This window comes from Eschscholzia californica, unplaced genomic scaffold, assembly GCF_041429995.1.
Source record: "Eschscholzia californica isolate CP2 unplaced genomic scaffold, dmEscCali1.0.p SCAF_4, whole genome shotgun sequence".
NCBI lineage: Eukaryota > Viridiplantae > Streptophyta > Magnoliopsida > Ranunculales > Papaveraceae > Eschscholzia > Eschscholzia californica.
This window is the reverse complement of record NW_028238461.1, coordinates 44,009,580-44,023,381: the sequence shown is the minus strand read 5'-3', so window position 1 is coordinate 44,023,381 and position 13,802 is coordinate 44,009,580. Positions and strand designations below refer to the sequence as shown.

Genomic DNA, 13,802 nt, shown 5'->3' with positions numbered 1-13,802 from the left:
TAAGACAATATTAGATGTTTTAGATACTATATGTGATATATATTTGCAGGTGAATATTTATTTCGACCATATTTCTGATACGGCTGCTTATAAGCGAGTGGCTACAAAAATACCTTTAAGTTTAAGATAATACAGTAGGATTTGTGGTTGATCATGTAACATTCCTATTAGAAAATAAGACAAATTTTATATATTTTTGTATAGACATTATATGTGACATATCAAGTAACCATATTTCTGATACGGCTGCTTATAAGCGAGTGGCTACAAAAATACCTTTAAGTTTAAGATAATACAGTAGGATTTGTGGTTGATCATGTGACATTCCTATTAGGAAATAAGACAAATTTTATATATTTTTGTATAGACATTATATGTGACATATCAGTAAGTGGTTTATATGGACAACATTTATGTTTTTCATTGGACCACATTTATGTGGCCACTTATGAAGGAAAACTGGCCAGGTGGATTGACATGATAGTCAAATATAGTGATTTGCTATGCTTTGTCGGGAACAAAATGTGGTTATTGTTTGGTATCACTCATTAGTAGGTAATATACTTAGGTTGTTTTTTTATAGGAAAGTAGGGAAAGAAAAAATATAGTGAACTCGAGAAACATTTTCTTCAGGAACAAAAACCCTTTTCAGAGTTTTTATCGTTTGGTTGGTTACATGAAATTCTTGTTTTCGTCAAAACCCCATCTTCGTTACTTAGTTTGAATCAGTTGACTTGGAGGAGTTCATAGCTCCCCTTCACACACCATCAACACCACTATAGGTGTCATAAAAGCCCACAAGAAATTGGAACAAAAATATGATTACAGTGATGATGAAAGATTATTATTTACTTGAAATTTACTTGATTTTGCAGCTACTGATGCAAAAATACAATTTAATTTTGAAGAATGTAGAAGTGATAATTTCTATTTCCTTTCTCTAGTGATAGTTTCTTCAAATTGGCTTATTTATAAAAACAATCATATTCATCCAAGATATCCTCATTATTTTCTCAAAATCCACAACTAAATTTATCGTGTTCATGTTAAATACGAGTTTATTAAACTAATCTTAGAATTCAAATAATAAAATTGACAAGTATATATAGATATGGAGGAGACAAGTATATATAGAGCTTCATTTAGAAGCGTAACTTCATAAAATGATTTCATCCCTAGAATTTAACGAACAAGTGAAATCTAAGTACAGGAAATCACTGTTGTCGGAAAAGGGCTTCAATTTCTAGGATTATAGCTAATAAAAAGAGATGATGAGAGAGTTTTTTAAAGTGGGAGAAGAAGACATATCTGAACAAAATAGAGAAACAAGAGTTTTGTGGGAGATTCTCTCCCAGAGAAACATATTCTCACCGAAGGGGTGGGTAACAGTTTCCCCTAATTTTAGGTTGTGTTTGATATCAGAGAAATAATTTTAATGGAAATAAGAGTTCTTTCGTTTGGTAGTCATTTATTATCTGCGGAATTACGAACTTTGTTATTTGGTTGACAACTAACTTCTACGAATATAATATTCAATTAAGAATTTTTATTCACTCTTTATGTAGTCAAAATGACAATTTTACTTTTATGTTGTCAAAATTACATTTTCATCCTTATGGTGTCGAAATTACACTTTTACCCTTATGTTTTCAAAATAACAACGTATGAATAAAAAAGAGATTTTACTAATATAAAGGTAAAAGTGTGGAATGCCATTTTTACAAGATAAAGGTAAGAATGTCATTCAGGCCACATACGGTTAAAATGTCATTTTGATATTATCAAGGGTAAAAATGTCAATTTGACAACATAAGGGTAAAATTTCAATTTGATACTATAAAAGGGTAAAAATATAATTTTCGATATATAAAGTCAAAACGTCATTTTGACAACTTTGTAAACATGTCATTTGGTAAGGACAAAAATGTCATTTGCTCAATGTATACGTAAAAGTTTATTTTACTAAATTTTATGGGTAAAAATGTCATTTTGAACATATGGAGATAAATATTAGGTTCAAAGGCGGAACTATGTGGAGACCAGGCTGGGCAGCTGTCCGGCCTGATCTCCACATATTTAAGCCAAGCTACAAATTTTCACTATATATTACTTGGCTCTTGTGGGTAGCCAGTATGTATTCCAAGGGAGAGACGGGAGTTTAAATCCCATTACCATCCATATTCTCCTTTTTACTTTTTTTATTTTGGTTTCAAGTGACATTTTATTAGAGACTAATTGCTACACAAAGATCATGTTTTTACTTGGGTCTACTTTAATTTTCATTTTGGTTTCAAGTGACTTTTACTAGAGACCAATTGCTGCACAAGATCATATTGTTACTTGGGTACATTGTTGGCTACGTAGTGTTTTCTACCAAGTGTTATTGCTTAATTATATTATGAAGATCTTGGATTAATGATTAATAAAATTGGGTGACTTTCTTTTCTGTAAGATGTAGAATAATTGATAAAGAATTTGTCGATATTTCGGTACTCAATGGAGTTATCCAATCTTACGTGAATTTGTAAGTCCAAATGAAAAGATCACTGTTATTGTTTTAGTTAGATTATTAAGATAAATGTAAAAAAGTCACGATACGATTTGATGTTCTTGAAAAATTGTCTTGTGGTGTATCTTGTAAGGCCATATACATTATATAGAAACTTTAGGCTTGCCCTCTCTAGTATGAAATTCTGGTTCCGCCCCTGATTAGGTTTCATGTATCCGAATATATTAAACTACTAGAGTATAGCCCGTGCCTCCGGCACAGAACTATTTTGAAACACTTAACGCGTTTGAATATATATAATCAGTGAACATGAAAAGATGAGGTTGGGATTTATTTCAGAGGAAGAACTAAAATATGATACATTTTAAAAATGAAGTAAATCTTTAAATAAGATAATGAAGTAAATCGTTAAATAAGATAAAGAAGACGCATATCAATGACAAGACCCGGTCGAGGAGCAATTTGGTCATCTTAGCTTGCCCTTGTGTTACCACAAAGTTCTATAGGCGCCATGAAGTTGGTGAAGGCAAAAACGTGATATGGGCGTCATATCGGTTTTGGGCTTGGCTAGTAATGTCTATAGGACTTCCCTTGTCCTTTTGAAGAATCAGAAGATGAAATAGGCAAGGACAACCCCGTTCAGCAAAATGAGAGACACCCTAGTTAGCTTCATCTAGCATGCTTACTTTTTTGGCAAGGTGAAGGAAGACAATTCACAAGATTCTCCTGTTAAACCCTCTGTTGCATTTACACCCAATCACCAAGTCATGCTTCTCTGATCAGTCCCAGATAAGGTCCATGAAGTTGCAAGACTTACTGCTTAAGAGAATTGTGTTCAGCCTTGTCAATGTTGTCATATTTACCCCTCCAAACTATAATCAGACCATCCTTGAACAGAATAGGAACACATGGCAAGAAAAGAGAGATCACAAGCTAAATCTTGGAAAAACTATTTAATCAATTAGTACTAAAAAATCAAACCCAGTAAATGAACATCAAATGCATGAAAGAGGCCGACATAGGGGGGAAACACAATTTGATCATTGTGAAAACATCATACCCTTAACTTCACACCAATCCTCTTGCAGTTGCTAGTTTTCAACATGGGTACATCCCTCATTTTCGATACCACATTCACATACACCCCATTCCTTGTTGCACGTCATAATCAACCTGTTAGCATCCACAAACGACGATAGTGAATCGTGATTTCCCATCACATCATGGTATTCTTAGAATAGGTAAGGAAAAAAGTCCAACTTCAAACTTCCTTCAACATGGAAATAACAAAAAACAGAGCAACACATTATTTTTTGAAGAAAATGAGTATGACATTTTGATTCTCGACCCACTTACTGAGTTTCATCAAAAGAGAATTCAATCCTCTGTTCCTCATCACTTTCGTTTCTTCAAATGTTAGCCCATCTGCAACATTTTTCACAAGCTTTGGGTAGATTGGTGCATAAGGTTTCCACAACATCAAAGGAATAACAGGTCTATTTTTATGGTTATAATTAATGTTCCGATAGATATTCCCACCAGTTTTGTCCTATACAGGAAAATTATCAATGATCATCAGGACCTTACTCAAATACGTTCAAATAACATTACAATTTAGAAAGAACCAGACATTTATGTAACCATCAGATAGCCAAGGACAAGGCTTGAACCTCGACGTGGAAGCAAACGTTGTCCATGTCAAGTGTTGGAACACCCAAGCATTTAATCCTCACAGCTTTAGTTTTTTCCAATGGTTGTGGAAGTCATCCAACATGTGGGTAACTCCGCCGTTCCCTAAAATAAGATTTTAAAGCCGTCATTTATGTTGTTATGGTAAAGAAAAAGAGTCTTGAAAATCTATAATACCTACATAGTTGAATTAAAAAGATAATGAGGTAAACCACTTGAATCTTGGAACCATGTAGTATTTGATATCTATCTTTCCGTTACAGCTTTTGTCTTTGAAGAGACTGTTGGTGTAATGAAGAGGCTTTAGATACATGTTTGCGCTGTCGATAAGATGTGCCTATTTTGCAACAATTAACTCCACTTTTACTTGCTTGGAGAAGACAACCTGAAATTTAATTAAACAATATTTTGTTTGTTGAGTGTATGATGAATTGAACTAAGCCCAAAATTGAGAAGGGGCTTCTAGTGAATGCATTCTTTCTTTTAGACATTTCATCAAACACATAAATGGGAGCATAAAACACATTCACAAACACATAAAAAGGTAAATCAAATTTTGACATTTCTATCAAAATCATAACCTCCTGCTGAAAGAAACATTAACAAAGATCAAATCTTCATTATCTAATCCATCTAATCTTTTGAAAATAACTAAATTATGACCTAACAAAGCCATATCCTAACTAAATTTCGATTGGAAAGAAAACACAACAATTGGGAGAACAAACAATAACAGAAAACAAAACTAACTAAAAGAATGAGAACATACAAAGAATTGAGAGAACAAAGGATGAAGTTACCATTAAATAAACTTATGATCAATGAGAAATACTAACCTTTGCCCTGAATTCCTGAACAAAGTGAGAAAATACTAACCTTTGCCCCGAATTCCTGAACAACCAACCCCAAATGAGTAAGCAAATTCTAAGCTCTCTATGATTTCAGCGTGGCTTTTACTAAGGGAGAGGAGACGAAGTTACAATTACATAAACTTATGATCAATGAGAAAATACTAACCTTTGCCCTGAATTTCTGAACAACCAACCCAAATGATTAAGCAAACTCTAAATTCTCTATGATTTCAGCGTGGCTTTTATTGAGGGAGAGGAGATGTGTCGAGAAGATGGATCTGGTGAATTGAGAAGATGTGTCGTTGAGCAAACAGGAAATCAGCGCGGAGAAAGGAGAGGAGGGAGTAACTTGGCTATAGGCGCCCGGGTGCTGCTCAATCTAATGGTTGATGATAGTGGTGACGGGGGACGGACGGCTGGATTTATCCTGAGATTTGTCCCAGTCAGCACACATCCACCTATTTTATTATATAGATTTTTATTTTGATTTTTGATTTTTGATTTTTGATTTTCGATATTTTGACTTTCCATGAAAACTAATTCCGAGGGGGGAGCAAGGAATTAAAAGTGGACTATATCATGAAAATAGATTCCTTAGGGAATTAAAGACATGGAATTATACTTCGTATCGAACGGTGGAAATACCTATTTCCATGAAAATTCTTTTATTTGCATGGAAATAGGAGATATCAAACACACCCTTACGGAAAATAGAGAAAAAGAGGTCACCTGAGTTGAGTTTTTCCTTTCTCTAAAATGTCTATCAAAGACATATAACTTTTTAGAAACGTAGAAACTCTTTCTATCTTTCCAAAAAAATGGCCAATCAAACACAACCTTAATTGTTGATAATTAGAAGAAAACTTTTTTTATTCATTTTTAAGGAAAACATTATAACATAGCCGCAGATCCATGTAGAAACGAGTAACATACTTAAATTATATTTCTGCGCCTATTACACGAATGATGCCGTCAACAGCTTGGCGTTGTAGATTAATGTGGGAAACCGAACATGTTCTACAATTACAAACAATATCTTAACTTTGTCCAGCATTTTACCCACTGGAGCATAGATAAAAACCAGCTCATTTTGATATTCTGATTGGATTACTAACCGAAGAACTCGTTGGTGGTCTCTAGTTCTTAGGTCTTCGTGGTATGCTCTGGTCCTTTGAACTGCTCCACTGGGATTCGGTTTGGAGAGAGAGAGAGAGCGAGAGATTTAGAGAAAAGAGAGAGAGAGAGAGACCAAGAAAAGGAGAAAGAGAGGGGTCGTCGGATCTGGTGAGCGTCATCGCGATTGAACCCTCACCAGAACTTTGCCATCTTCGATGATAGAGAGTGATTGTTGAAAAAGAGAGAGATGAGGGAGAGATCTGTGGTTTCTTTTATGACCCTTCTTTTATTTATTCAGGGGAAGAAATAGAAATTAAGTTTTCTTTTTTTTTAAAATACCAATGAAGGGTATAAATGTCATTATTTTAATTTGGACTAAATGATTCAGATTTAAAAAATAAACATTAAATTGTATATTAAATTTCAAATTCAGCCAATTCAGATTCAGACATATAAAAGAAAAACAAACAACACCCAAGGTACTGTGATTAATCACTTTTAATTAGGCAAATCTTGTATTGCGAGTAAGCAAGGAGGACTTCAAAAATTACAAAAGAGGGTTCCTTTCCAGCTTTAATAATTAAAAGTCACAAGTATAATATCTGATTGACGTTAATATTTTTCTAAAAATAAAATTATCATCCGCCATTTGTTCTGCAAGCTTGGTAAAAATAGAAAAACCATATTTTTTTTTATAAATCACTGTACAAGATTGTAAATTGAATTTTGAACAACAAATAAATTGAGATGTGATTGTTTTGAATCATAAAGATTAGCATAATCATCGGCAACAAAAAAACTATTAATTAAAAGTAAATGGTTCATAGCTAAATAGATGGCGAAAAAGAAAGAACAAACGAACAAGCACCTACAACAAAAGAGATAGTGAGCATATTACCACATCCATTTCTGTCAACCTAATAAACAAAGAAAGATGTAACGAAGTAACTTACCGCTTATTGAGTTTTGGGACTTTAGCCAAGAAATACAGGAGAAAATATATATAGAAAGAAATAAGTAACACAGTTTTGAGAAGGGAGTGTGTAAAGGTGCTCCGGTTTTTTCACTCAGACCCATTTTTTTCCTTTTGAGCCCACAGACTAGGCAGGTCGGAGGGCACTAGGATTGCGCATAATCCGTGTTGGGCTTGAACATTACGGACTGAGGCCAGTCCTAGACCCCTCGGGTTGCTCGGTCCAAGGTCCATGAGAAGTGGCAAAATGGAAGGCGGACGTGAGTAAAAAAAAAAAAGGAGTGGCACCTTTAGAGGCACCCATTTGGAAATTAGCAGAAATGCTTAACGGACTATAGATGAAACAGTAAGAAAAGGTATTAAACTTGAATTTAAAAAAAATAAGGAGCCAAACAAAAAACGTCTCCTAAAGTAGGGAGCAAAGAGGATTTAGCACATTAAAATCACATTGAGAGTGTCGTCTAGAGAGAGAGAGAGAGAGAGAGAGAGCTTTGCCTCTTTCAGTTTGAATTCTGTGAGAGTCTCTCCTGAAAGGAAATGGTTGCCCTTACCTCCGTCGAACTTAATTATCTCGTTTTCCGGTATCTTAATGAATCAGGTCTCTTTCTTTCTCACTTATCCCTGAAATTCTCTATTTTCTGTTGTTGTGTCTGAGCTTCGTGCTTAATCCCTTCAATTTTTAGAGCTAGAGTTCTATATCCCCTAAATTTCTAAGGTACCTCTGCTATTTCATGTGGATTTGAGTAAACTAGGGTTCAAACTTTACTTAAAGACTATTAGCAAGTTGATGTTGAAGATCTATGTCTATAGGGCTTTGAGCTCTTACGTAATACTTGGACTTTTAGGGTTTTTAAAATTTGTGTCTATAAATGTGATCTACTATGATGCTTGTGTTTTTTCTGTTAATGCATGTTTAGGAGGTTCATACTTGAAATGTCAGAATTTTGATATCTGTGTTCCAGGTTTTACGCATTCGGCATTTGCTTTAGGATATGAGGCAGGTATTAATAGAAGTCCAATTGATGGTAATTTAGTTCCACCTGGTGCTCTTGTTACTTTTGTTCAAAAAGGCCTTCAGTACCTCGAGCTGGAAGCAAATTTATGTACCGTGAGTTTACTCATTGATCACCGCTCTTCTTTCTTCTGACCGTGTTTCTTGTATCATTTTTCTGTGCTGAGTGGTGTTTATTTAAGATTGTTAGGGTGATGATGATACCGAAGATGATTTCTCCTTTCTACAACCTTTGGACCTTATCACAAAAGATGTCAATGAGCTTCGACAAATCATAAAGGAGAAGAAGGAAAACCTTCAGAAGGAGAAAGAAAAGGAAAAAGAGAAAATGAAGGAGAAGGAAAAAGTGAAGGAGAAGGAACTTGTTCAGGAGCGTGAACAAGAAGGTAAGAGAGAAAGGGAGAATGACAGACAAGAGAAAGAAAGACAAAGAGACAGAGATAGGATGGAAAAGGCTAGGGAGCAAGAAAAGGAAAAACAGCAAGAAGAACACATTCAAGCTCCAGTTAGAGATCATGAGAACAAGGATGGCATCAAACATGAAGATAATGGAGTTTCTGGAGGTAAATAGATACAGCGGTTTATGAGTTATGTTGCTGAGATTATTTTTATGTCTTATTGAGTTAGTAATATTTTTCGTTACAACTTCTCTGAAAACAAAAAGTGGGTTTTGAAGTAAAAGTTAATCAAAATCATAGATGAGCAGGCGGTTGTTTATGAATCATGTTGATGAATTGGATGTGTTGGATCACATCTCTCATTTCTTTTCCATATACTATTCTAATTTCTTGTATTTGTGTTGAATATATAGTTAAGCTCCCCCTTGTCGTGAAAGTGTACGTGTTCATACTCGTTTGTAAATACCATATACACAATATAAGCTTATGTAGCATCTTTTACACATGAGTTTCAGGTTCCACAAACTCCAAATAGTAGGTCTTTGACTTGTTATTGGATCTACTTAAAATACGTCACTCTTATGAAAATTCTGATTACTTTCATGTCTCTAGGATTATATACCTACAGGATTAAGGCTATTATTATTTGTTTTTCTTGGGTTGTATGTTTAGTGTTTTTTCTGAGAACAGGATTGGGAATTCGGAATGTCAGAATTCATTATTTTTCTTGACCACTTTATAAGTCACAAAATCGAAATCCTAGCTAGAAGTATTTAGTGAAGTCCATTAATGCATTAGAATCAGGAGAACCCGATTCTAGGTGGCTCTGGATTGACTAATAACTGCTTCAAACTGCCTCATTCTAAGTGGTTTTGATGCTAATATTTATACTTAATGCAGTTATGCTGAAGTGTGAAATTTAACCAGAATTCCTTTGACACTTCGTCTTATTGTGTTTGATATGCGTAACAGGGCCAGAACCGATGGATATATCTACAAACTCACAGTCTCAGCCGTGTGAGATTCCTAGGTCCGATGTGACAATTTTGGAAGGTCATGCTTCTGAGGTTTGGCATTGCTCCTTCCGTCTTTCTTTTAGTTCTTATTTCCATGGGTCTCTTCTGTTATTTGTTGGTTTGATTTATCACATCATAACTTGCTCTAATGTGTAGGTCTTTGCTTGCGCATGGAGTCCAACAGGGTCACTTCTTGCATCAGGGTATGTAGATGTTCTTTTAGTATATCTGATAGATAGTGTTCTTTGCATGTTGGCCTGGAAGTTCTTTTCGCTCAAAGTTCGTAGTTTTGCTGGTGCATTTATAATTTATAATAGGCGTTCCGAGTCAAAATTCATTCTTTCATTCATCAGCCGCTATACTTCTATATAAAGTGATAAGATCAGTGATGTTACTGCTGTACGGTATAATACTAAATGGACTGTTGGATCATGCCACTGAGTAAATAATAGAGTTTGTTTTAAAATCATTATAGCTGCTGTACAGTTGATTATTATTTTAGCTTTGTGTGCTTTAACTTCTTTCAGTTACTTCTAAATTCTAATCCAGCACTTTTAGTACCCTTTTCCTGCTTTTCTGAAGTCTTTGAAGCGTGACAATTATCTAGGTCTGGAGATTCTACAGCTCGGATTTGGGCAATTCCTGATGGATTGTGTAGCTCTACTATGCAAAGTGGACCTCCAAATGTTATCGTATTGAAACATTTTAAGGGTAGAACCAATGAAAAAAGCAAGGATGTCACAACACTTGATTGGAATGTAAGTGTCTCACGACGAAAATGTTTTTCAGTTCATGTTCTAGGTAATTCAAATGTTTGAATTCCATGGACTTCGGTTACTAGTATACATTACTTCGTTGTTTATTATTCAACCTCAGATAGGTTTCTTGTTAAATGTCGTGTTGTGCCTTTTTTGTACATTTTCCATTGTCTGCCTTAATGTTGTTACTTTATTTATTACATTCTATTTCTCCTTGTGTTGTTACACAGGGGGAGGGGACACTACTGGCAACAGGTTCTTACGACGGACAAGCAAGAATCTGGAGTAGAGATGGTAAGCTGTTTTTGCATGAGAATCCCATTATCGTTATTTGCTTACTCATGAAAATGTAACAGAACCATGAGAGTTCATAGTCATAAGTTGTTACAAATGCTGAATTCCGAGTAAAATTGATTGTATAGTTGCTCGCCAAGCGGATAATATCTAGTTATTGGTCTCAGCAAGACGTTCTTGACAATGCCAATAGATGAACTTGGGAAGCATACTCGGGATTATAAAAAGAAAATACAAATAAACTGAAATCAGGCACTAGGTTAACTTGGAAGCACCTCAAAGTACCCATGTCAAAAATGTCTAATCGTAAGGGTCCACTTTGTGATTTATGTGGAGCTCCTCCCGTGTATGATAAGGAATCATATAGGGAGTTGGCTAAGGCACCGCTCGCGTTATCAAATCTCCAATTTCTTTGTACGTCGACTTCGAAGAGTCTTATTAGAATGATTTCGGTAGAGTTTGGGTCCAATGTAAACTGTATAAAAATTTAATAGGATACATATATATATATATATATATATATATATATATATATTGGTAATTTCATGAGGATGTTTATTCCTTTTACTTGTTCATTGATCATTGTTGAGACTTCATTCGTCTAAGCTCTCCGAATATTGGATCATCTGGTGCTCATCTTTCGTGTCGTCTGATATTTCACCAGGGGAGCTAATAAATACTTTAAACAAACATAAAGGACCCATCTTTTCGTTGAAGTGGAATAAAAAAGGTGATTATCTTCTTAGTGGCAGCGTGGACAAAACTGCTATAGTATGGGATATAAAGTCAGGGGAATGGAAACAGCAATTCGAGTTTCACTCAGGTATTTTACTACCCCATAGTGATGTTTAGAATCTATGGTATTTTTCCATCCATCTGTATCTGATACTAGTTAACAAATTCTCATATGATGAAAAACTTTTATGGGTATATTATCATTTTTGCAGCTCCAGCACTTGATGTTGATTGGCGAAACAATATGTCCTTCGCAACTTGCTCAACTGATGGCATGATTTATGTTTGCAAGATTGGAGAGAGTCGTCCTATAAGGAGCTTTTGTGGGCATCAGGTTCCTTATTGCAATGAACTATTGAATTCTTCTTATCTCTCTTTATTTCTTTTAGTTTTTGCAGTTTCCTCTCTGAAGCAAATATTTGATTGAATCAGTGGTTATTCTTTGGTTTCTTTCCAATCCTTGAGCAGTTTTCACATGCTCAAGCCTGCAAATAGGAATTATGAATATGGTACTGATGGCAGAAGAGATAAGTATCTCATTTTTTGCTTTTTCAGGGTGAAGTTAATGCTATCAAGTGGGATCCAACAGGTTCATTATTGGCTTCCTGTTCTGATGATGGTACAGCAAAGGTAATTGTTGCTACTTCAGTCCTAAATAGATTCTTCGCAGTCTGTGATGTTTAAAAAGGTTTACCATTGCAGTAAGTATTTTTAAATTTCTCTTCTATGAAACTTTGGAACAGATATGGAGTATGAAGCAGGAAAAGTATGTGTACGATTTGAAGGAGCACGCCAAGGTTTTCTGAACTTCCATTTATTTTTGTGTTGTCTTTCACTCTTTCCTTTCTGTTCTTGATTACTTTTGCTTTTATAATTTTTCATCCATAAGTCATGTTCACAAACACATTCAATATTTGTCCAGGAAATATATACTATTAGATGGAGTCCAACAGGACCAGGCACGAGCAACCCTAATCAGCAGCTACTGCTGGCAAGGTAGGCTCCTGTTTCTATATCATAATTATTGGTTGTTGACTAATTTGTTTAGTATCGTTAAACAAGAAGTACTGTTAAACTTGAACAAAAAATGCTTGGAAATTTATGTTTGTTGCTTAGGATGATTATAAAATAATGAAATATCAAAACAATTCTTAGGAAGAATTTGAAGTTTCTAACTCTAAATTCTTATAATGGAACCTTGAAATTCAATACTTTCTGCATAAACCTCTGGAAACGGATCTTAGCAGGCGGCCTCTTGTTCACAAGTGGGTCAGGCTGTTCAACTTTACAACTTTTTCTTAATGAATTTATCTTGAATAGGCTTAAGTTGCAAACAAGTATGATAACTAACTGAAAAGGTGTTGCTTGTCACCCGGTTGGTCCTGTATTAATTCAAATTTAAAAGATGTCCTACAAGCGCTTGACTTAGATTAATAATCGATAATGTCCATATCTACTTGGTATCCTCTTCTGAGATCTCGCAGGGATTGTAACATGATAAAATGTTAAGAGTAACGAATCTTATCGATTGATGTAGTGCATCCTTCGACTCGACGATAAAGCTATGGGATGTGGAACAAGGAAGCCTTATTTACAGCTTTAACGGACATAGGTAAGAAGCTCAAGCATCCAAATTCTACTCACAATAATCTAGGAGAACAGAATTCGTGTTTGTGAACTATGATGGTAGAATTGGTGTTTATTTGGAAACTAATCCACTTTGCAGGGAGCCAGTATACTCGGTTGCGTTTAGCCCAAACGGTGAGTATTTAGCAAGTGGGTCACTGGACAGAAGTATGCATATATGGTCCATGAAGGAGGGAAAATTAGTGAAAACATATAGTGGAAGTGGTGGTATATTTGAAGTTTGCTGGAACAAGGAAGGTGACAAGATTGCTGCCTGTTTTGCCAACAACACTGTTTGTGTCTTGGATTTCAGAATGTAGATTTCGCCCTTCCCTCCTCAACTTGATGATGGACTTCTCCAAAATACTGTCTTCCTGGGTGATGATCTATTCATCATTTATAATGGGGGTATGGGTTATGTTTTTTTATCGTTGTCGTGGATTTAGACATCAGATTTGCTACCTTGGTCTTACGTTATATTATATACTTAATTCAACTTCTGGGAATTTCTTTTTTTGTTCAATTTATTCAAACTGAAACATTTAGGGCCCAACTCGACATTTGGGGCAAACAGGAAAAATCAACTGTTATTACTGTTTAACCAGAAGATTGAGATCAGAACGATATAAATTCTCCCCTACGACATTAAATGGCCTCCCTTCATTGCTGCTAAAGATGTGAACAAGGTTTAGTCTCTATTTTCTAAGTATCAAAACTAGAATAGTTCATGTCTCAGTTTTGTTTTTTGAATCAGACCAGAGAACCCTGTATATTTCGGACAAATTTTAGCTGAAATCTATAACTAGAGCCCTAGATTGCCTGCCC

The 13,802-nt window shown here is 35.0% G+C and overlaps 1 protein-coding gene and 1 long non-coding RNA gene across 3 annotated transcripts; one reads left to right on the top strand and one right to left on the bottom strand.

The window, feature by feature from the left end:
• Nucleotides 1–2,813: 2,813 nt before the first annotated feature.
• On the bottom strand, nt 2,814–5,524 carry LOC147544970 (uncharacterized). 2 transcript variants are annotated; one of them, XR_015223995.1, is made up of 7 exons: nt 5,216–5,524; nt 5,035–5,089; nt 4,380–4,583; nt 4,169–4,303; nt 3,866–3,934; nt 3,570–3,682; nt 2,814–3,397 (listed from the first exon to the last, which is right to left on the bottom strand). It is a non-coding gene; the product is annotated as an uncharacterized LOC147544970 (long non-coding RNA). The 2 variants fall into 2 exon arrangements; XR_015223996.1 differs by lacking the exon at nt 5,035–5,089 and having other exon boundaries at nt 5,212–5,524.
• Nucleotides 5,525–7,525: 2,001 nt separating this feature from the next.
• On the top strand, nt 7,526–13,483 carry LOC147544969 (WD40 repeat-containing protein HOS15-like). Its single transcript, XM_086673458.1, has 14 exons — nt 7,526–7,736; nt 8,101–8,246; nt 8,341–8,713; nt 9,521–9,615; nt 9,721–9,767; nt 10,172–10,322; nt 10,553–10,616; nt 11,281–11,439; nt 11,564–11,685; nt 11,907–11,981; nt 12,095–12,148; nt 12,274–12,347; nt 12,889–12,963; nt 13,078–13,483. The coding sequence occupies exons 1-14, from the start codon at nt 7,676–7,678 to the stop codon at nt 13,295–13,297; spliced, it is 1,716 nt and encodes a 571-aa protein (XP_086529584.1). The 5' UTR covers nt 7,526–7,675; the 3' UTR covers nt 13,298–13,483.
• The last annotated feature ends 319 nt before the right edge of the window (nt 13,484–13,802 follow it).

Bases quoted from the DNA above. Each gene is read 5' to 3' on its own strand.
- LOC147544969 (XM_086673458.1), top strand. From the start codon at position 7,676: ATGGTTGCCCTTACCTCCGTCGAACTTAATTATCTCGTTTTCCGGTAT. The intron at 10,323-10,552 runs GTAAGTGTCTCA...GTTGTTACACAG, and splicing joins TCACAACACTTGATTGGAAT to GGGGAGGGGACACTACTGGC. The intron at 11,440-11,563 runs GTATTTTACTAC...TCATTTTTGCAG, and splicing joins GCAATTCGAGTTTCACTCAG to CTCCAGCACTTGATGTTGAT.